The sequence below is a fragment of the Anabas testudineus genome, chromosome 12 (genome assembly GCF_900324465.2).
Source record: "Anabas testudineus chromosome 12, fAnaTes1.2, whole genome shotgun sequence".
In the NCBI taxonomy this organism is placed as follows: Eukaryota; Metazoa; Chordata; class Actinopteri; order Anabantiformes; family Anabantidae; genus Anabas; species Anabas testudineus.
In genome coordinates, this window is record NC_046621.1 from 8,650,316 (window position 1) to 8,673,440 (window position 23,125).

At 42.4% G+C, this 23,125-nt stretch overlaps 1 protein-coding gene across 3 annotated transcripts; it reads right to left on the bottom strand.

Annotated features, from left to right (window-relative positions):
• Positions 1–5,613: 5,613 nt before the first annotated feature.
• Positions 5,614–16,198, bottom strand: pax8 (paired box 8). 3 transcript variants are annotated; one of them, XM_026353645.1, is made up of 12 exons: positions 15,956–16,198; positions 13,519–13,680; positions 11,147–11,288; positions 10,830–11,027; positions 10,622–10,698; positions 10,285–10,407; positions 9,897–10,072; positions 9,574–9,694; positions 9,130–9,378; positions 8,675–8,776; positions 7,460–7,549; positions 5,614–6,634 (listed from the first exon to the last, which is right to left on the bottom strand). In XM_026353645.1, exons 2-12 carry the CDS (start codon positions 13,538–13,540, stop codon positions 6,564–6,566), a joined length of 1,371 nt encoding a protein of 456 aa, XP_026209430.1. In that variant the 5' UTR covers positions 13,541–13,680; positions 15,956–16,198; the 3' UTR covers positions 5,614–6,563. The 3 variants fall into 3 exon arrangements, with proteins under 3 accessions (XP_026209430.1, XP_026209429.1, XP_026209428.1); XM_026353644.1 differs by having other exon boundaries at positions 9,139–9,378; positions 11,147–11,312; XM_026353643.1 differs by having other exon boundaries at positions 11,147–11,312.
• Positions 16,199–23,125: the final 6,927 nt, after the last annotated feature.

Consider the following 23,125-nt stretch of genomic DNA (forward strand, 5'->3'; position numbering starts at 1 on the left):
TGATCAGATAAAATAAAACTCTGGACGGAACCCGTGTTGTGATGACACCGTCATGTTGTGGGAGATTCATCAGAATTAAGAGTATGATGAATGCAGCCAAATACAGAGAAGTAAACCTGCTCCGGAGTAAATGAGACATAAGACTGCAGTGATGGTTCAGACATGACAATGACCTGAAACATACAGGCAAACGATGCTGGAGTGACTTCAGGACACGTCTCAAACTGTCTTTGCGTGACCCATGAACCAAAGCTTAGACCTGAACTCCATGAAATGTCAGTGGAGAAACCTGAAGGTGGCTGTTCCCAGACTACTTCCTCATGTGAAGACCTGAAGAAGAAATCTAGATGTGAGATGTGACCATTTTCCCAACAGTATCAGTGGAAATGTTGCCTCTTTCAGTCAAATACATCACGAATCTGTTTCCTACACAAGACCCACTTAGAGGATGGGGGGTGCACAATAACTTTAATCCAAAATATCACAGAAAAGTCTGAAAACAGCTACTTTACAGTCACTTTTTTTAGATACCAAATGTCTTAATAGGAAATGACTGTCCAGAACTATCAGCAGCCAGAACAGGGGATGTGTGTGTGTGTGTGTGTGTGTGTGATCGCTCTCTGCGGCACAGGGCCCATTTTGTTCTCTTTCAATCTGACATGTTGAGCAGCAGTCGACCTGGGGCGGTTGACAATAAGAGCAGGATATCTGGAATTAAGCCCCCCACCCCCCACCTTCAAGCACACACACACACACACAGGAATGTGATGTGACAATAGGAAACACAATGAAGAGCACAAACAATACAGTAGGGACACACCGTCCTGTCTGGATGTCTGAGCTGCATCAGGACGCTGGATATTTTTTATAATCTAAAGGTTTGTCGTGTTCGTCTTTAAGAGTCTCTCTCCTGGACTGACATACATCAGACCGATCATTTAGAGTGATAATGCTCACGTAGTTGTCCCCTGAATGGAAGCAGTCTCCATTCATTCACAGGAATCACAACAACTCATTAAGATAAAGTCAGATTCTGCAGATGAGGGTGACTGATGGGCCACATGAGTGACAGGGGCCCGGGGCCATCATAGCACCTTGAGAGAGGCAGGAGGGGGCGTCCCAGCACCCTGAAAGGCGGCACCATCTCGGCTAACCTACATGCTCCCGGGCCTGTGACGAAACGTTAGAGCAACAGGGCACCCATTAGCAGCTCTCCATTCCCCACATCGAGCTCAAATGTTTAATAACGGGATACAATCTGTGCTAAAGATGCTCGTCTAGTTGCTGGCGTCACAGAGGAGCACTTGACCGAGAGCTCTTCTCACATGGCCTGTGGACCATGACTTCGGCGGTGGCGGTGGCCTTGTTTTGGAGTGCCATCCTTCTCCACCTCTCCAACAACAATAATGACCGACTGGAGCAGCAGGGGCTGCGTTAGCTGCTGGGTTCAGAGGGCATCCTTCCCAAGGAATCCGGCTGTTTTTGTTCCATCTGCGCCACCCAATTCTCAAGCTTTGTGCGACTCAGTCAGGCCTGGGTGGGTAATTAAAAAGGCAAGAGCTCAAGTTGTGATCATTAGGGCCTTTGGCTCCAAAGAAGACCGCGACGTATAAGGTTACTTCTGCCCCCTTTTTATTCTTTTTCACTTCTTTACACACAATGTTGCTTTGAACATTGCTTAACATCCACGCTGGCCCCAAACACTCGGTAAACATAAGCCACAAACATCTGCGAACCGTGCCAGCAGACATAAACTGTACTGTAGACACTCGCATTCATCCCAGGGATTTTTTTTCCTGCCCTCAATGCTCCTCCTGACGCTCATTCTCCATCTGCTGCTGACGCCTCACACGCTCTATTTGTTACTTTTTATCTCTTACTTGATTTCTCTCACTCTGGCTATTAAAAAAAAACATTTTTTGTCCCCCTCTTGGTGTCGTCCTCCCTCCTCTGTCTCCGTCTTTTGCTCTTGACTGCTGTTGTTGTTGTGGGTCTTTCCATCGGGGGCCCTTGAAGTCTCTCTGTGGTCCTTTCAGGGGCTTTATTTCTCCACTCAGACTCTGTTCGCCTCTTTCACTGAGACATTAACTTCACTCTTGTTCTGTCCTGCTCTAATTCAACTTGAACCATTTCTGAATTATCTGACTGCAAAGAGCTGAACGCACTCCATATATTCAGTGTAATCTTCCTTTCATCTTTTATTGCAGCATTTCAATTTCAAAGAAATAGGAAGCACTGAAGACAAACATATTGCCTTTGTGTTTTTTTTCTTCCAGACAGCTCTCATTAGTAACTTCTCTCATGGCCAGACTCAAACCCAGACGTTTTCATTTTATTTGCCAATCAGACCCAATCCAAACTCGAATCACTCTTTAGATTTTACCGTACGCCTTTTACAAAGGAGCATCTCACTGAAAGACTTAAAGCAAGTGCCTTGCTTAAGGGCGTTTCAGTGCATGACCTCTTTTTGCCCTCTCCTCTTCCACGCACTCTCCTGCCTCCGACAACACTCCCCAGGCACAAACTCAGTGGCTTTTAAGATGCAGGACAAACATACCAGACGGGTTAAAGTCGGAGCTCCATGGGTTAATGTAACATATAGTGCAGAGCAAGAATGTTTGTGAACTAATCTCCTCCATCTTCACTGAGTAATATTTAATCTCCTGTGTGCAAGTTGGGGATAAATCAGTATAATTGAGATGTGTATGTGATGTTGAATTAGCTATTTGTCAGCTGAGTGTTTGACTCCCCTGGCCTCCGCAGGTCAACCCTCGCCCTCAGGGCAGTACCTGATACCTGGCAGATTTTATCCAGCTCCGTGTGTGTATAGTGTTGAATGTGTGTGTGTGCTTTGAAAGGTGTGTTTTTCTTGATGTCTCCCAGTCAATAGCAGCTTCCTGCCTTCAGGGCCAGTGTGTAGTTTAATGGGTCGGTCTGACACAGGGCACCTATGTTTCCTCCCTGATGTCCCTGCACAGAAACACCCTCTGTTTGACCATTGTGCTCTGTTTGACTGCCACATTTTTTTTCCAGGTGCATTATGGTTTAAAGGTGGAGGAGATTAGATAGCATCTTGAAATTTGAAGAAGATGCTATTTGAAGTCTGCTCAGGTGTTCTCAGGCCTTTATTGTGGCCCGTGACCACAAAGTGTCGTGTCATGGCGACGGCGCTCAGTCCACCACGTTGGACCAGACGCTGTTTGGTGCTCGCTTTAGTTTGTAGCAAACAACAACAGATCATAAGGTGCAGAGAAATCAGCCGTGCTTTGTCCAGAACATTTAACGAACAACGTGATGCGTTCTCGGGGTGCCACAAAAAAGCCTGAACTGGGTGGGGCAGACACAGCAGCGCTGCCATTCACAGTGTAAGACAACGATGTGTTCTGCAGCTCATTTGGACAGACAAATTCTGTCAGCCTACATAATACGTATTTGCCAGGCTGAATCGGTTGGCCTGTGTCTCGGGCCCAGAGATAAGTGGAGAACTTTCCAGATGACTGGCGCAGGACAACCCCGACCCGTCATCCCACTGATTGCCACACACTCCTCTGCTGCCTTTTTGGCAGCAATTTCTCCAGGGGCCCCCATTCTGTCTTTGAGGTTGTCCCCATAATGGTAATAGGACACATGCCTTCTCCTTCACACACAGACACCGTTATATCTCACAAACACACTCATGGATACGCGTTCCTGCTCGATCTCTGCATCACACACACACACACACACACACGGGCACAGCGTTAGTATGGCTCTGTGTTAGATGTAGTAAGTCCCTGTCGCCCCGTCCTGCCAGCTTTGTCTGCCCTCAGCTGTTCCGGCCCGGTGCCTGTATTGTGCTGCTGGGCTCATTACCAGAAGCACTGTGGTCCGAAACCCTCTCACTAATAGGCCCAGAGAGAGACGGAGAGGAGTTATTTCTGCTGCGCCTTGTGTGTGGCAGTATAATGTTTTGTTTTTTACTCTTTTGGCACTGAGACTGTTAATGTTTAACGCTTTCTGCTGTTATTTCTCCGGCTGGCTGTTAGCTGGCTGAGGAACCTGAAGCTGGGTTCAGCTAAAAAGGTTTTTTCTCCTCCCCGTGAGGCACATCCACTTGAAAGCTCCTCAGTATGTATGCATGTATATGGATGTGTGTGTTTCTGCATGCCTGAGCAGGGAACTGGAAAGAATGAGTGTCCAGTCAGTCGATGGGCTGTGTGGAGTGGGCCAGACCACTTGGACAACAATGGGATAAAGTGCGGCTATTGTTTAAAGTTTACCGGGTGGTACGTGGTGTGTACGGTGGAGCGGCTGCAGGACAGGGATACAAAAAGAGGGGTGTAAAGAGATGAGTCAGGGAAATTGTGAAATTGGAGAGACAGAGAGAAAGAGAAGTGCGTACTGTAAACGGTGAGACGTCAGGGCTGATCTTCGTCAGCGGACAGACACGGCTCTGCCTGAGCTGATACTGTCTCACTGACTTTACATGATCGTCTTAGAAGTCGGACAAAAGATTCCACACAGACCGATTCAGAAGTCGTTATCAATAATTAGGTGTGAGGGTTTCTTTTAAGGCGAATTAGGCCACGAACTGCACAGATGTTTAGGAACTGTTACTGCTAAAGGTTGCAGTGGTCTAATGACATTAAAGTGCTGCCCGAAACCCAACACGGGAGCTGCATGAAGTTCAAGTTCACACTCACTCATAGAGAGAGATCATTGAAATGATAAATAAATGTACAGAAACAAAACCTAAAAATAACAAAATGAGTTTTTTGAACAGTTAAACAAACAGACAATTAATATTTAGAGAAGAATAAAACAAATAAATCATCTGCGTCTAAGAAAATGTGAAAAATAATTTCTATTACAAATCAAATAAATATCACATTTATTCATTATTACATTTATATGTCTGATCAGTTGAGATCTGTTGTTTTGATCTATTTTCACATTAGAACCAATGAACGTTTTTAAATTAAGGAGCGCTAATAAACAGCTTCAGGCTTGTTTTTCTTTTCTACTGTTCTATTTTGTCAGATTTGTTTGATTTGAACTTGAAATAAACTCGTCGTGCGTCAATACCTCCCAGTCTTTCTGCATTAGTTACGAATGTGACTATAGGAGCTTTGTGCGTCCTGAACACGCGCTGCTCTCGGTTCTGGACGCACTCTCCATCACCCCGCGCACGGTGGCACCAGGTGGGCCGCGGCACCGCCGAACCGTGGCCTCGTTAACGCCATGCTGTAATGAGGCTGGAAACAGGAGCGAAATAATTGCAAATAAAACCACATGATGCAGAAAAGAAAAAAAAAAGAGAGAAATTAAACAGATGGGCGTGTTTTCAGGATCATTGCTTTTGTCCTTTTAAAACGCTGAGTGATGCAAAAAAAAAACAACAACTACAATTTCAGGTAAAGCAGCTGGATACTAACATGTAATTAGTGGATAATAATAATAATAATAATAATAATAATAATAATAATAATAATAATAATAATAATAAATGCTGCCTTGCTAATAACATGTAAAAACATCAAAAAATATCCCACCAAAGTTATTTACAGAATAAATTGTATATTCACATAGTATAAAAAAAGACAACAGTGCAAACAGTGATACATTTGTCATGCTTTAATTAAAATAATTATTTTTAGAAATTCATTATTTACATTGGCAATAATATTAATAACAGTATAAGAAAAAATAGTCACAGTTCTTACCAAACATCAGAACATCAGCATGACAACAAACCCAATTTATTGGAAGCAAATCAAATGTATTTCAAGCCTTGTTGGTTTTAGTAGCCAAATCACACATCACCACCTCCTCCTCCTCCTCCGTCTGTGTAAAACTGCTTCACTTTCTTCCCCATAAGTAATTCGTCATTTACAGTATGTACATATTGCTGGACAGATACATTAGCTGTCTTTGACGGGCGTTTGTGGGTGTGACTTCATGTGTTTTGCTCCTCAGTCTAGTTTCACAACATGGAACGAGGTTAAAAATCTGAATTTACAGTGAAATCAAATCACAAAATTTATTAGCAAGCAGATAGAAATCAGTAAAAGGGATTTGTTTGTGGATTCACAATAATAAAAAAAAAAAAACAAAGGAGGAAAAAACCTTGTAAACAAAAGCAGGCATAGTTCAGTATAAAGATGTTGCATATCCCTACTCACTTAATCAATGGAATTTGATTTCCAGATGTGCGAGAAAGTAAGTCTTTGGCCAAAACAGCATTAAAGAGGTCTATATACTGAAAGTATGCACCTTGATGTGGCCCTGGGACGAGTTCGGCGTTAGCGATGTGTAAACGTGCATGACTAAGAGTTACCCTGGGAAAATGGTTCCAGTAATGACAAATAAATAACACACAAGTAGGCGTTGTAGACCGAGGCAGGGTGTAAAAAAAACAAAAAAATGTGTGTGGTGCTGGTTCATCAGCAGAAAGTTCACGACCAGCTCTGACTTTCATGTCTTGGCCTGGAAGCAGATGTGTCAGCTGATGTAAAGTTCTCCAGTCTGGGTCTGCGTCCAGTCGGGTCCATCAGCACAGAGTCTGTCTGTCCACGCAGCGAGGACTAGAGGTGGTCATAGGCGGCTGCAGATGGTGGAGCGGTGCGGGAGGCCGAGCTGTAATAATAGGGTGAACCTGTGGGAGGGAGACAAACATGGAGGCTTTCAGGAGTGGATCAGACTCGGTTTCTCCGTCTTATCCAAGAGTTTATAGCTGACTGGCTGAGTAAAGTTTGTAAGAGGATAGAGAACCAACTCGTCCTCTGACTTTCACTTTATAACCTGTTGTAGACTGGCTGACGTGTCTTAACACTTCTGATGTACAACTAATGTCAATTCATTCATCAGAGCAAAGTAGTGACAAATTAATATACGTAAATTTAATGTATTTGAGATGGGAGAATTTACATTAATGGATATTATTGTAGAGTGATACTATATTGTTGATTATTGCCTTTTATTTTAGGTCTGTAGCCTTTTCATGTTTTAAAATAAGTTTCCACCCTTACCAGAACCTGCCTGGTCAAATAAAGGTTAAATAAATAAAAATACATGAATAAAACTACCACTCAAGTCACATGGAGCACAGAGCTCACGGTAAATCGCAGTAATGTGACTTACGGTTTCTACAGAGGACGAAAACTGTATTATATGACATGTGACTGAGGCCATTTGCTTCCTGGCAGCTGTTCATTTAAATTCTAGTCATGGCAAAATGTTTGTGAATTAGGTCATAAGGTCAGTAGACGTGAGTTCTTCAAAATTCTCAGGGAGCTTTTATGAGCTCGTGCAGAATTCCTGCAAACAACTGCAGCATCTAAATAATGTGTCTTTTACACTGAAGGTCACGTTTGGTACCTGGTATAGGACGCTTAAATCAGTGTTCAGATATAAGCAGCTAGATGCATGAGATACATAGTCACACACTGTCTGTCCTCGCTGTCTGTGTGCCCTCACTCACCCAGTATGCTGGAGTTGGTGAACCTCCATGCTTCACTGTATGAGGCGTAAGGTGAGTGGCTGTAGGACTGACCGGTGTACTCCGCTCCTGCTGTAAGGAGGAAAAAAGAAACGTTATCATACATACATCCACTCACATCCAGTTAAAACACATCAAAACAACGTTGAAGGGCAGAGCCGAGACGTTGCCAGGTTTGCTCGTTTGGTCGTTGCCAGTTTCTGTTTAGCTTTAGCTCATAATTCACCAACAGTTAGTGCAGCCTGTAAACCATTAATCTGCGGTGCAGGTGGATGGCTCAGGGTGAAAATCCCTCGGCCCAGTGGTGCGTGCATGCAGCTAGCCTCTACGCCCTCTTGCTCCAGAACTCGGCCCCTCACATCGTTCAGCCTCTGCCCTCTGAAATACTCCACTCCACCCCCCCACACACCGCTCTTCTTCCTGCACTTCCTGCTTTCTGGCACTCCTCTTTCTTTCTTTTCTCTTTTTTTAAACATTCCAATATCTAATTGGTAATTATGTTGCCTGGAATGAATCCCTGAGCTCCCCACCTCCTCCTCCTGGCCTAACCCCCCCCCCCCCCACCCCTCCTTCTTTCACTCAGTAATTGTGTATCAACGCTTCCTCACAGCCAGCCCACCAGAAAAATAATAAATCAGACCCTCTCATTTCGCGCTTCGGAGGGCAGACTTCAAATAAAAAAAAGCACATCACACACACACACACACACACACACACTCTCTCTCTCTAGTCGTATGCAGGCATCTTGACGTACACACACACACACACACACACACACACACATCACAAAGGCCTCCTCTTATTTGTTCATACACAGACTTTACGCCCCCTCCACCCATCCCTGCATCTCCCTCCTGGGCCCCCTGGTTCCCATGGCGATGTGTGGTCAGAGGTGTCTGGTTGGGTGGGGGCATGGTCAGCAGGGTGGAACCCCCAGCCTGTTCCTTGTACCTCCTGGGCCCATGTGCACCCGCACGCACACACACACAACACAGTTCACCCTGGCAAAGCTACTCATTAACTCAGCCTGTCTCCTGTTAATCTACCAGCCTCCATCACTGCCTTTTCTTTCTCTTTATTCCTTCTCTTCCTGCCTCCATCGCCCTCTCTTCACGTTCTCTCCACCTGTTTGACTCCTTTTTTATACTTAGATGTTCATTTCACTTGCTTTATTTTGGAGTCAGACAGAGCTCTTACCTGCTACCATGCCTGTGATGGCAGAGGAAGAATATCCTGTTTGGGCAGAGGAGGCGATGTGAGGTGGGTAGCCTGGTAGGGTGGAGCTCACCATGTCACGCCCTGAAAACACACACAAAACACACACCTTTAACATCAAGATGTACGTTCAAGCTGTTGTTTTGCATCTATAACATATGCCTGGTTGAGGTTTTATTATAATCTGCAACAATTTTTATAAAAACAATTTAATTTAAGCTAAAATTTGAATTAAAAAAGTGTTTTAACTTCTGTTTATTAATTTATGTTGTTACTATTATAGTAAAGTGAATAATTGATTAAAATGTGTAAAAAAAAATATATACATAGCTTGAATTTAGGAAAACATGATGACACATTTATAGTATTTTATTATTAATATGGGCAAATGGAAAAATCTACAACCACAAATGTGTGAAAATGAATGAGACTGATACCTGCGTTACCTGAGATGATAGACTGACTGCTGAACTGCCCATAAACTGGTGCATGATGGGAAAATGAGTTGAAGGCGTTAGGAAAATGGTTGGAGCTGCTGCAGCTGCTGCTAACAGAAACCGGTTTCTGCAGCGCCTGCAGCTCCACAAATGCCAGGTTGGGCGTAGTCATGTTTGGGGAAGAGCTTGTGCTGGTGGCTTTTGGAGACATTTCCTGTTTTAGACAGACAGGCAGGGGCTGCAGGGGGTCTGAGGTGGTTACAGCCAGTGAGCAGGTGGGTGAGAAAAAATGAAAACAAATGGTGAGTATGAGAGGAACAAAAACAAACGGAGAGAAAATGTCAAGACACTGATGCACCACAGTGTCAGGATGCTGAGGACTTCGGCTTTGTCCCATGTGCAGGCTGTGAGTCAAAGGGCACGAGCTAACATTAAGAGTCTCACCGGTCACCATGGTGTAGCTCTGGTGTGCCGTCAGATTCCGTCCAATAGCGGAGCTGGATGTTGAGAGGCTGGTCTTGGCCTCGTCTAGGCTGCCGCTGATGAGCGACAGCGGGTACAAAGTCTGGGGATGACAAACAGGGATTAGCTATTGGAGGAAAGTGGAAAAAGCAAATGCACGAGCGTGCAACTAAAAAAAAAAGCAGAGTCAGAAAGTAACGACAATAAAACAAAGCCAAATATTAAAACAAATTGAAATAATTATGCTGATTTGTGTTTCAGTACAGATTGATTATGGACATCAGTAATTTGCTTTGTGCTGCTACCTGCTCCGTCTTGCTGTTGGGGGCTGAGCTGAAGGAGTCTGGAGGGTAGTGGTGACGATCAAACCCACACTCCAGATGTTGTGTGGCTGCGGAGAACTGATCCACCCTCATCTGTTTCCTAGGGATGCTCCCACTGCCCTGAGAGTCCACGCTGTGCCGACAACTCTCCTGATCGCCTGAGGGACGCAGGGTAAGATGAAGAAGGAAGAAGATGTGATACTGTAAATGATTTTTGTGTGGACCATTGCATTATTAACTTTTCTGGAATGAACTTAGCAACTATTGAAGCCAATTGTGTTGCACATCTGATGGATTTGCTACAATGTAACGTGATAACAAAACAAATTTGCTCTGATGTGTGGCCCCATTCATTTGATCTAATCCTTACTGTCATCATGGCTCCTCTTGCCGTCGGCGCTGGGCTGGATACCCAACAAGCCACTGATGGAGTAGGTGGAGCCCAAGGAGTCCGACTGTGGAGACTCAGGAGGAGTGACTGCCGAACTGGGGACTGAAAGAGAAACAGAGACGATAGGTTTCAAACTGAAACTAGAAATGATACTGTAGTGCACAATACTTCTGTTCGCACAAGGTCACAAGCTTAATCCTACAGAAGAACCCGAACCCTTACCCTGTCCTTCTCCTTAATCCTTCATTGGGACATGACAGCGCCTGATGATGCTCAACCTAAAATGTGCATGTGTTTGTAAAAGGTGCAGACTTACTTAAGGTATGTCCTGGACTCAGGCATTTTCCATCCAGAGAAAGATTAAACGGCTGTTGAACCTTTGTTCGAATTATTCTGAAACAAAAACAAAATGATGGTTCCCTTAACAATACTGAAAGAAGACTCACAATAGAAGTGTTCTCTCCCGTCTTTAAGAAATGTAGGTTGAACAAAACTCTATTTTCATTCATACTTTAGCTCCTCACCTGTTAATGGAGCTCACGCTGGGCACCGTGTCGCTGTCACACACTCCCTCTGCCAGCAGTCGGTCCCTGATTTCCCAGGCGAACATGGTGGGATTCTGCCTCTTGTATTCAGCTATTTTTTCCACAACTTTTGGAGTGGCCACTTTGGGCTTAGAGCCACCAATCACACCAGGCTTGATGCTGCCGGTCTCGTAGTAGCTGAAGGAAGAAAAGGATCCATCATTACTCTTTTGACACCAAAATGTGTCGGGATCCGAATATGAACAGTCTGACAACTGTAACAAGAAGTTGAGCAAAGTGCCTGTTGGAGTACCCACCGTCCCAGGATCTTGCTGACACAGCCGTGGCTGACTCTGAGCTGCCGGGAGATGTCACAGGGCCGAACCCCCTGGTGCGCCATGTCCACAATGCGTTGCCGGATCACCTCCGGAAGTGGACGCCCATTAACAAACATTCCACCTAGTTGGTTAAGACCCCCATGACCTGGGGGAAGAGGGGGGATGAACACTCATAAATGTCAAGGAACATAAGACATGAGACACACACACACACACACTCAGATAGATTCACAGACTGTGTGGACTTGTTCACACAAGTACAGAAGTGCAGGTTTGAGTCGCTGATGGATTTAATGTTTCAGGGAATCATAAAAACAAGCTAAGAATTTATACAAAGGAAATAAAGTGTCGATGTGTTTTAGTTTTGCAGCCTCTGGCATCTTACAGATTTTATTTGGCTTAGAGAAAAGTAACAAAGACGTAGAGAAGAGTTTGATTTTTAACAGAATATGAATATATTTTCCTGAAAACTGAAAAAATACACATAATATTTGATAATATTATAATATAATAATAGTCATTTGAGTTGTTTTATAACCATGAACAAATAAAGAGGGACAGACTGTGAAGTCAGATCAAAGTTTTGACAGGTCTGTTACACGTAAACTGTTCAGTGCATCTACATTTACTAAAAATTATAATTTCAAATATTCTGCATGCTTTAGAAAATCCCCCGTCTTCCTAGAATTGAATTAATGCACACACTGTTTAATTAGTTACACACTAATTACCCTGTTTTTAATAATACCTACAGGCCTTTTGTCACAATTCCCATTTATATTCAACTAATTTGTAGTGAGAGCTGAAGCATGAGGTGCAGTTGGGTACACTGTTATTTAGTTGTTCATGGATTATAGGGAGAAGTCAATTTGATCACCCTTATTTTAGTGAGTACTTTAATAAATTAAATGAAATAAGAACATTTTGAATTTTAATGCACATGAAGCGCATAATTTATTATTAGTAAAAAAAAAAAACAACCCAGTGAGTATGTTAGATTTTCTTAAATGTAAAATATGTTGTAAAACCCCAACAGGCGCTAAACCCCAGCAGACAGAGCGCTCGGCTCGCTGCAGCCTCCGCTATCTTCTCTATAGACTGCACGGTGGTGACTCTGCAAGAACACCATTGCTTTTAATTTAACCCATTGAGTCGCTTCTTTCTCGCAGCCTTTTCCCAGCTTTCATTTCCACATCAAACAGCGGCCGGACGAGGCCGAGCGAGGGAGGGGAGCCTCTATTAACGCTGCCAGCGGAGTGTGCAAAAAAATCTCCCCGCCAAGCTCCATCAACCTGCAGGATATTAAAGCGGAGCAGCACCCCACCACCACCCGGGGGTGGGGGGGTGAACGCGCGGGTGCGCGCACAGACACAGTGTGCACATTAAAAAATAAAGCACGGATGCATTGTTAGATAGATAGATAGATAGATAGATAGATAGATAGATAGATAGATAGATAGATAGATAGATAGATAGATAGATAGATTTATATCTGACAGCTCCAATTAACTTTAATAACTTTAATATTCTGCACAACAACAACAACAACTCATCCCTTCAAGAATTAAAATGAGAACACGCAGGACACCTCAGGTGAATCAAACTCATGCAACATTAACCAAACTTTGTTCATCATCAGTCAAAGTTTGTTAAGAAGTTTCCCAAAATACCCAGAATATCAGGTCAAAGTGGTAAAAATGGGAATATAACTGTGTATAGGTATCTGAAATATTACAGCCTGTTTGACATTAGTCATAACAAACACGAGTTTGAATTATTTAGCTACTGTGTGTGAGACCATGATCAGTATGGTAACATTTTATTGAAAGTCCACACATAGGACTTAAGGCCATACAAACAATTTAATAAATGGTTAATACTATAATCTAGTTTCAATCATGTATGAGGACATTTAAAGTTTAGTTTTTAAATGTAATATATTATTGTTGCACACTTCATATTTTATATTATCATAAATGCACTTTATTATTCTTATCTGTGTCTGTCCTGGCTCCATTTATAGGGCCTAAAGGTGGAGAGGAATAAACACACATATCTACTTATAACTACATGAGTTATAAATATAAATAGTGTTGTGTGTTCACATATTACAGCCTAAATAGGACACAAAGTAAAGCATTATTTACAGAGTTTAAGATAAGGGGACGTCAAAGGGGAAAAGCAGGTGTGAACTGGTTGTTTGTACGAACACAGTTCACACGTCTTATGAGGAAGAGGTTTAAAGAAGTCTATAAAACAAACAGAAGACACTTCTTTTCCTGCTAATGTCAGGTGGGTTCAGGTAAACTGTTGATCCACACAGCAGGCGCACAGCAGCGTTGTGTATTTACCTCTACCACTGTTGTTGGACATATCCCTGAGTTGTTGGTCCTTTCTCCACCAGCCGAACGTGACTTTCTCCTCCACACACTGTCCCAGCTAAAGTGTTTTTATTCCTCGTCCCGCCTCGACTGGCATGAGTGTCTGCTCCTGAGTGCGCCGCGGATCACACGCTGCAGGAGGACAGAGGTTAATCAAACCGGTTGTTTGTCATATGCTGATGCTGCTGAGCTCACACAGAACATATTCAGCCAGCAGGGTTGTGTGTGTGTGTCTCCATGAATCTCTGGACATCATGTCGAAACCACCTGGACGACTGATGCTGTTTATGATTAAGACAGAGTGACAGAGCATTCAAATGTTTCTTTAGGCCATTTCACTTTAATGCTATCCAGAATCTATATTTGTGTAAAAATACTGTAATTTAACCATCAGTATTTGTTAACGTGCTTCTTCCCAGATGGCTCTTGTTATGCATAAAAATGTACCTTCATTAACGGCTTCGTAATTAGGATTGACTGATCTCATTAATCACCTCAAGTCATTAATTTATATCGTTTTGGCTTTTAAATTGCAAAATTAAGAAGTAATAAATGTATGTGTTTGGGAAAAGTAAAGTAATTGTGGTTTGGGGAGAGAGTTTGAGGTGAGAATCACTAGAATTTACTAGTTTACTTAAAACTAAACTAAACCTAAAGTGAACTTTAATCAAACACGAGAGGTAAACAGGAATTAAAGAGCGTCTATTCCATTTAGGGTTTGATAAACAATGTGGACAATAATAAAAAAAGGAAATAGATGTGATAAATTATTAGTCTGAATTAAATGTGCTGTGAATGTGGTGGCTGGCAGTTGTTTTACCCACATGTACAGTGAGTCTTGTTTACAGGCTCCATCTGCCCCATGCTGCACAATAAACTGTGTGTTTTAAAGCACGAGGGCTTCAGATCCATAAAGTTCGCAGTAACAGGACCAAACATTGTGTGATGTATTAATAAAAGTACACAGTGACTGACTGTACATTTGCATTAAGGGTAATTATTAGAGTGACATATAATGTTCGGTTTAAAACAACTTAATAGAAAAACCAGAGAGGAGTCGAAGTTCTGCAAAAAGTTGAAACAACGTAAAATAGTCAAACGCTAAAATGCATTTAAGTGTGTCAGATGTTGTTGTGTCCTGCTGGGTGGCTTTTCAGAATGAACCAAATAATTAGCAGACTGTCACAGAGACTGTCTGATGTGCTCATAAAGTTAAGTTGCAGAGCTTCATTTGACTCTGAATTATTTTAGTTTCACACTGTAATAAGATTAGAAATAAGGTCTTCTGTGTGTTGACCATAAAATTGTTTTGCAAACCTTTGTTCAATTTTATTTTATTTTCTTCTGTGTATCATGACTGTTTGCAGGATGTTTTACTTAAAAAATAAATAAATCTATGAGTTAACTTTATGAGTTAACAAATAAAAACAGAAAATGAGGATCACACTTTTTAAAAAAAAATAAAAGGTAAATTCATTTTAGGCCTACTTCTAAATTGGCTGCAACAAAAGTCTAATACAATTAAAGGATGATTTATGATTAAAAGAATTAAATGATTATAGTAAATCTAAGAATAGGATTAATACTAATTAATAAATCACTAATGGTGGAAAAACAAACAAATAACTGGAAACTAACTTTCTACTTTGTCATGATTATTGTAAATGTAGTAAAAGTAGCTGTGTTACTCTCGGTGAGTAAAATATTACACTGCATCCTTTTAAATTAAATAGTTTATAGCAAATGAATTAACTACAGTTTTTACTTGTACTTACTGGTTTTAATTAACAACTGATCCTCTGTAGCTTCACATGAGTCGGTGTGTGGCAGAATTTGAACAGTTAATGTTTCTTATTCTGTTTTATTACAAATGTTCAATCTTCCTGACACTCGTGTTTTCTGATAGTTGCATTAACAAATTCAGTTAAATTGCTGCTTTACTACTAATTTTAATGCAACAAATCACTAACGAATAACGTCTTATTATAAACTTAGAACACGTGCACATTTTAGACTATATTATAAGAAAATTAAAACAGTAAAATTAGTATTTATTATTATCATTAATTTCAGGCTCAGTCCTGACAATGCAGCGCAGACTACATGTTCATGTCCTTTTTACGCAATAAATTCTGCCTCTTTTAGTTGAATCTAGATGGACTTTTCGCCCATTCGGACTTTTTTCACGTCTAATTACAATAAGCTGTCCTCGTTATTTATAGTTCATGTTTCTATGACCCACCAAAGCTGAAATCCAACATAAATTACTGTGTAGCGAGTGTTTCTGGATCATTTCAGCGTCCAGCTCTCTGTTGTCAGGACTGCGGATCACTATATTGTTGCTGCCGATATTCAAACATCACATAACACAATTAGATTTATATGATCAATTCAAAGGAAGCCTTACCTTTCCACTTGGGAGCTGAAAACATAAACGTATCCCAGCAGATATTCTGGTATTATCCAAATGATGGGACGCTGCTAGTGCGATACGGTGTGTGTCCGGGCTGTTGTGTTGTGCGTGTGCAGGCAACACTGAGCCAGGTTTTATCCAACCGGGGCTGCGCACAGGACGCAGCCCTGCAGCCATTGGACGAGGAGGGAGGTAAGAGGATGGAGGAGGTGTGGTTTTACGCACAAGAAAAGAGAAGCCCCCTGGAAAAAAAAAGGCAGGATGACTGACCGTGTGTTTTGATGGCATTACCCCACAGAGAGACTGGACGGAAACACTTGTCAGGGACACAGCCCGGCTCTGATCAGACTGTGTGCAGGAATGTGACGCCGCTTCCGACCGTCCAAGCGCCGTCTTCAACAATTTAGAGCTCGATTCGCTGCGATCTGTCACAGTTTCTCCCTGACAGGCACACCTGAGTGAGCAAATACCAGAAAACACACACAGAGAAAGATGATTCGCTGACCCACAATAGGTTTCAAGATTTAGGAGAACATTTGTGGTGCAACTATGACAATAAAATAAGATAAAATAAAGATCAGGTGTTAAACAGCCAAACATTTCCATAATATAAATACATCTCTATAATTCTCACGTCTGTCCAGAAAAACAAAACAAAAACACTTTAACTTTTAATTTATCTCCCTGTCTTCATTAAATAATGATATAAGTAAATAAGAAGTCAGGTGAAGCCTCCATGCTCAACAGAAACATCTCTGTACACGGCCTGGACTTAATGTTCTCTTCTAAAGAAACTCATTTTGAATCTGATTACACAAAGTAATAATATAAAGTCACTTTTTAAAAGGGAGCTCTCACAGATTTTTATTCAGCTTGGAAGTGAGTTAAAATTAAAGCAACTAAAGTAGACTGATAAAATAAAATAAACTAAAGTAAAATTTGTATTAAGGGAAGGACCTGACCCGACTTTTTATTCCTATTTTACCCTCAACCTCCAGCTGCTCCTCACTCAGTCTGACACCACCTCCAGATGTGCTGATGTTTGTAGATACATTACATAATATTTCTGCACTGCAGTGTTTTGACGACTTGAGGCTTTGCGAAGTGCAGTGAGTTGATTTTACTTTCTGCACCCTGCGTGAAACAGTGTGTGTGTGTGTGTGTGTGTGTGTGTACGCGTGACGGCACACCGGGGTGTCAGGATCCCCCTGAGTTAAAACGCTGTTGATGTTGTTCTCACAGTACTGTAAAACAAACACAACACCTCTAATGACAGTCATCCGTGGCTCCATGTCCCCGTGTGATGTAGAAGTGAGTTTATCCAACCATATGGACTCTGTTTGGAGACACAGAGAGAAAAAAGTCAAATTTCGCTTTGTGTATTAACGAACAGATTTATTCACACAAGTTTACGCGAAGACGTGGCCAAAAATGCTGCCCCATCAGTTTGTCACTGAAGTCCTTCGTGTGTTGGCTTCAGTGCCGCTGTGGGACAATGGGACGCCTGCTCTTAAATAAATAAAACTGTCAAGAGACGAAAGGGAATCATAGGATGGGATGGAAACAGAGGACCGTCCTCTGTAAAGTCACCTGAGCGCAGATGCCTGGAGGGAGAAGTTGCAGAAAAGAGAGAGAGAGAGAGGGAGAGGTTACAGAGAGTTTAACAAGGGATTAAAACTCACAGATTGGTATCTATCATGATGATACTGTGAATTAAAATAGCACTCAATTATATGGGTTCACTTGCCAAGGGGCAGCGTTCAAACACGCCCTAAATCCGGACTCCAACGATACACGTTGAGAGAGACGTGCAAACTTTTATTTTGGCTGCAGTGACTGGATCATTGAGGCTGCACAACAGGTGATCAGTTTAGTCCCAACGCAGAAACATTTACATTAAATCATAATGTTGATTCCCTGCACAATTAGTTTTACAGAAATTCAAAATCTTCTTTTCCTGCTGTAAAAAATATATTAGGCTATATTTCTTGAAGTTCTCAGATACCACAATGAGCCAAATGAGATGAATAAACTGCACAATATGATACTTATATAATAATAATAGGTTCAACAGTGTCCTCACAATAATAGCTAAAGAAGCGGGGCCGCTGAAATGCGCATAAAGACACCGGTACATTATATTTACTGTGTTTAATTTTGGCGCAAAACGAGGATTATTATTCAAAGTTATTTGTTTTATTTATGTTTAATTCTCGTCAGAAGGCAAAAAACAAGCAACAAGGCAGTTTTCTGACTTTAACAAGATCACACCCAGCTATGAATAAACACACTTTGGCAGCCTTGATGTGACCTTGGCCTACTTTGTATTAAACTCTGGCCACTCTCTAAACGGTTCATGTTGGGATAAAAAGGCGATAACTGCTCGGTAAATGTGTGAAACAAATATTAGTTGACAGGTCTTATTTTACGCACCTCAGTTAATACTGGTTAACTGGGAGCTAAAAGTGAAGACTCACGGTATAATCAGATGAAAATATGCCATGTTTATGGCTTCTTTTTTTGTCTGGGCGTGTCTTGTTGACGCTTGCATCTCCGGATTTACTTCCCAGAGCAAAGTTTCTACGCAAGATAGCTGCGTAACCTGCGGCGACAGGTGGAAACATGAGGTGAGGGTAAAAGGTCACAGCAAACACACTTCCGATTAGACGGAACACGCATTTACAACATGCTTAAATAAAGTTGTACTGTTTATAGCATTGTTTTTAACCTGACTTGAACGTTTGTCTCTCTCTCCCCTACTTCATCCCTCACTCAGACCGAGCTGGGGTGAGACCGTCTGATTCGCGGTGCGCGCACCCGCAGTGATGCGTCGCCTCCTGCTCGTTTGCGCGCTCCGTTCCAAGATTAATGCGTCCCGGGGAAAAAGCAGCCACTTAATGACAACTTTTATAAATCTAGCCCAGCGAGCGCACGTCTCTTTGTGGTCAGCGAGTCGAGATGAGCCAGATAATTAGGTCATAATAGCTGGAGAAACACCTCGGTATTGATGATCCCATTAGGGCAAAGATTTTCCCAGTGCACGAGTGCGGAAACGTAGCCTGTGTTTTCCTACGCTGTTTTCTTGGTTAAGAGGTTTTCCCACGCTGATATTTAGACTTGCCCAACATGGACTATAATTACTTTTTTTTTTGTAATATATAATGTACAGGAGAGTCCGAATTAGAGCGTGTTCGCACTAATTGGTGTAAGTTGTTAGTTAAATAGATTAGTAAATATAAAAGTCTTCCTCTGCTATGGGCTTTCTAAGGACAGTGTTACATGTGTCCATATGGGATCCAGCCTTCAGGTTTTCCACCACTCTGCCTCTGTCGTGATGCATGTGTTGCCAATGGCTTTTCAGCTTTCCTCCTTCATCCTTTCAGTGCCACCCCCTTCTCTCCAACCAGCCTTTACCATCTGTTTTGGTGTCCCTCCATTCTGTCCCTTCATCTTTTCCTCCTCATCTTCCTGTGTTTTGTGCACTGTCCACCCTCCCTCCAGCCCCGTCCATTGTTACCTCTGTGCCTCCCATTTCCCTTTGGTGTTGCCCTTTGACCCTACACCCTGTCCTACCCCCGTCCCCCCTGGTGACCGCCCCCCAGGACCCCAAATCTCCTTGGCTGTTCCCTCTTTAAGTTTTTTGGGGCACTAATAACTGTTGCTAGCAAGGTCCACACAAAATCCCAGCATGATTGCTATTGTGCGTCCTACAATGGCATACAGGGTGTACAGACAGAGGGGCTTGGCCTGTGAGGAGTGTTTCACATCAGACCACCAGTCCAAGTTGCATGTAGGGTAAACACAAACCTTACATGCATCTTGGACTGGTGTTCTGATGTGAAGGCTTGTAATCTTCAGTCGATTAGATATGCATTTTAATCTGCATCAGTGCGTTACTGGTGCTCATCCTCCTCCTATACTGGATTGAATTTCCCTATAAACAGTGCAAAAGTGCAAGATTTAATTTGCAGTCTTTACCTTAATGATTTATATGAATGAGTGCAGTGGGGCTGATACAGGCCACAAACACACACATCCACCCCCATCGACACACACTAGTAATTGCAGAGGACTTTGAGGATCAGAGCGACTGGTGGACCTTATCTTCGTGCCTGTCAGTCAGAGGTGGTGTCCATGGAGATGGGCATCACCAATTGGCAACTGGATGCTGTGTTATGGAGGGTGTGGAGCTGAGAGTCCTCGTGGGAAGACTGGTGCTTCTGTTGCAAGTAGAGAGAAACAAGAGTTCATCCGTTTCATATAGAGAGTGTTCATATTTACAGAACTGTAAGTCACTGTGTTAGCAGCCTGAATGGACGTTAGCTCGGAGACACGTCACATAATGTGATATCTGCGTTGTACTGTAAATAAATTCATCACCGTGTCTTTGAAATTTCTGCTGGATGGACATGACATTTAGCACAGACAGTACAGTCTCTCTGAGGAAAATAACTTTGCTGACCACTTATGGCAGCGCCACTGTGTCAAAATTGCACCCTTGGTTTGTGATCACATACCCGCGAGGCTAAAGACATTTCTGTCAGTCTCCACTGTGGTTTGTGTAGTGTATAAAGACAAGAGTTAGCATGCTCACACCCTAGTGAACACGGTAAACATTACACCTGCTGAACATCGACACTGTGAACACGCTACTGATTAGCATTTAGCCCAAAGTACAGCTGTGCCCAAACACAGCCACACAGAGCCACCGCTGTGCCTGCAGATACTCGTGTTGTAATTTGTATGACAAGTTATTTGATAAGCCAGGAACTGTTTAACCTACAACTCCAACCAACAACTAAACTGGGAGGCTTCGCAGTGTAGTAGGTGTGTTGTTGTGTTGTTGTGTTGTTGTCTTTAAGTGCACAATAAGATGGGTAATGTATGTTATGTATGCATGTGTGTTTCCTTGTAGCCAACATATTTTCAAACAGTCTATATTATATTTATTAGACTGATAATTCAGTGTATTTGTCTCTCACTATTGTCAGCCACCAATAAAGTGGAAAGAAATGCCTACAGTGTAATGTTAACTGGCATTCAGCAAGCGCCTGCAGATTTACTGCTGCGATGTCCCACTGATGCGTCGTGTTTGAAGATTATGGATAGCCCAGGGTAATAGCAACGTAATTAGGCCTTTACTGTCGTGTAATTCTCCGTCAAGCACATTGTCAATATCTTGGTTGATGAGGTTGAAAGTGAGATTGAAATCCGGTGACCTGGGCCAGCTGCTGTAACAACGACACACACGCTCACACACAGAGTGCTTGTAATGCAGCAACGCTGTTGTGATATTTGCTTTTGTCCCAGTGTTGATCTAAGCTGACATTATGCTGTATGGACCTGATTGCTGTTTGTCTGACTGTTACATTTGTCATCTGTGGGAGGGCAAACGAGGGATCAGGGGGACTGGAGAGCAACGGGAGAGAGGGAGGGATGGCCTAGCAGGTAAAGGAGGGAGGACGAGAGAGTGCGGGTGGGGGGTGCATGTGCTCATCTCTTGTGTGTCAGTTGCAGATCTGATGGTGCGGAAGCAGATCTTTTCCCTCAGTGACTCTATTAATTTACCTCATTTATCTTAACCACCTCCCCCTCCCCCCAATAAATACTGGAGACCTCAGCGCGTGCACATGTGAGTGTGTGTGTATTAGTGTGTGCGTGCACGTGAACATCCATACATCTGTATGTGTGTGTGACGGAATAAAAACACAGCAGCTCCCCTTTCTATTCCCAGAGGACAAATCCGTGGCGGAAAAACTCATTTTCCTGCAAATAGTTTGTCAGCCAAGCTAGGAGGAGTGATAAATTATCACAGACGTTAGGTGAAGGAGGGTGACTGGAAGAAGAGGGAAGCCCTCTCTCTCTCCCTCTCTCTCTCTCTCACACACACACACCTTTCTTTTCTGCTCATTTTATTCCCTTTATTTCCTCCCATCACTTGTATTCACCTCTGATTTAGCTCACGTTGTGTCTTCGAGTCGAGCTCAGAACAGGACACATGCATTTCATGTGCAGACCCTCTCACGGACCCTCTCCCATGTACAGTATGCGCACAAAGCAAAGGCACGTGCACACAAACACCCTGTGCAGGTTGGAACTGGGAAAATGTGGTTGCCCCTCCAACTCAAGTGTGACTCCCACGTTCCAAATGATAAATTGATGGGCAGAAAAATGGATTTGTTTTCAACTGGTAACACATCAAAGAAATAATAATTCTGTGTGGAGAGAGTGGCGGGATGATGAATGGGGTGGACAGCTGGATCACAACAGAGCGATGGAGTGAGTGAGAGAGAGAGAGAGAGAGACAGAGAGAGAAAGAGAGAGAGAGAGAGAGAGGAATGAATTGAAAAGAGGAGAGAAACTGTAAAATCAACACACAAACAAACACACTGTCAGACAGCTGTTTTGTACTGTATGTTTTTTAACAGTCCGACACTTAGATGGCATGTCTCCATTCACTCTCAACTGGACAAATCAATATTTCAACACCTGAACATTACTCCCATTTGTTGTATGTTTATTGATATATATACATACATTAGATACCTAATAAATGCTACGACAAAAGCTCGAGCAACCTTTATATTGTTAGCAGACACAATCACATTCTTTACATTGTATAGGCAGAATTACCTGTTTGTAAGAGATTTAAAAAGTAATATTTTCCATCTGTATTTTAATGTTGGTCAGGGCAAAGTTGAGGTTTTTATACGTGGAAGTGTGTAAAAAGTGTTTTTGTGTAATAGACTGAGCACAACCAAAATCTAGGTGTTTTCTTGATAAAGGATAAAACTGGTGATTTTTACTTGTTAACAAATCAGATCCGAGCTCATAGACCTTTACTGATGTTTAATGATGTCTAAAAACTATTAAAACACATCTGTGAGTCCACCAGGTGACATGTTTCTACACTATGAAATCATCTAAAAACAGCTCCATAGACGGATGTTATTATTCTACTAACTTTAATTCTTTTTGTCATCATTTCACTTCAGGTTTCGTCCCTATCATCCAAAATTGTTTTACACATCACAGTAAATATTTGTCAGACTGGGGTTGAGTCAGTACAACTTTACAGTAAAACTTCATGAATGAACTTTACACTTTCTGACACTCGGTTGTGGTGACGCACATCAATCCAGCAGCATATTTACTTTTTGTCAC

Excerpts from the sequence above, each read along its gene's own strand:
- pax8 (XM_026353643.1), bottom strand. The coding sequence starts at position 13,540 with ATGTCCAACAACAGTGGTAGAG. Across the intron at positions 11,313-13,518 it reads GTCCAACAACAGTGGTAGAG|GTCATGGGGGTCTTAACCAA; the intron begins GTAAATACACAA and ends CTCTTCCCCCAG. Across the intron at positions 8,777-9,129 it reads TATCATCTCAGGTAACGCAG|GGCGTGACATGGTGAGCTCC; the intron begins GTATCAGTCTCA and ends GTGTGTTTTCAG.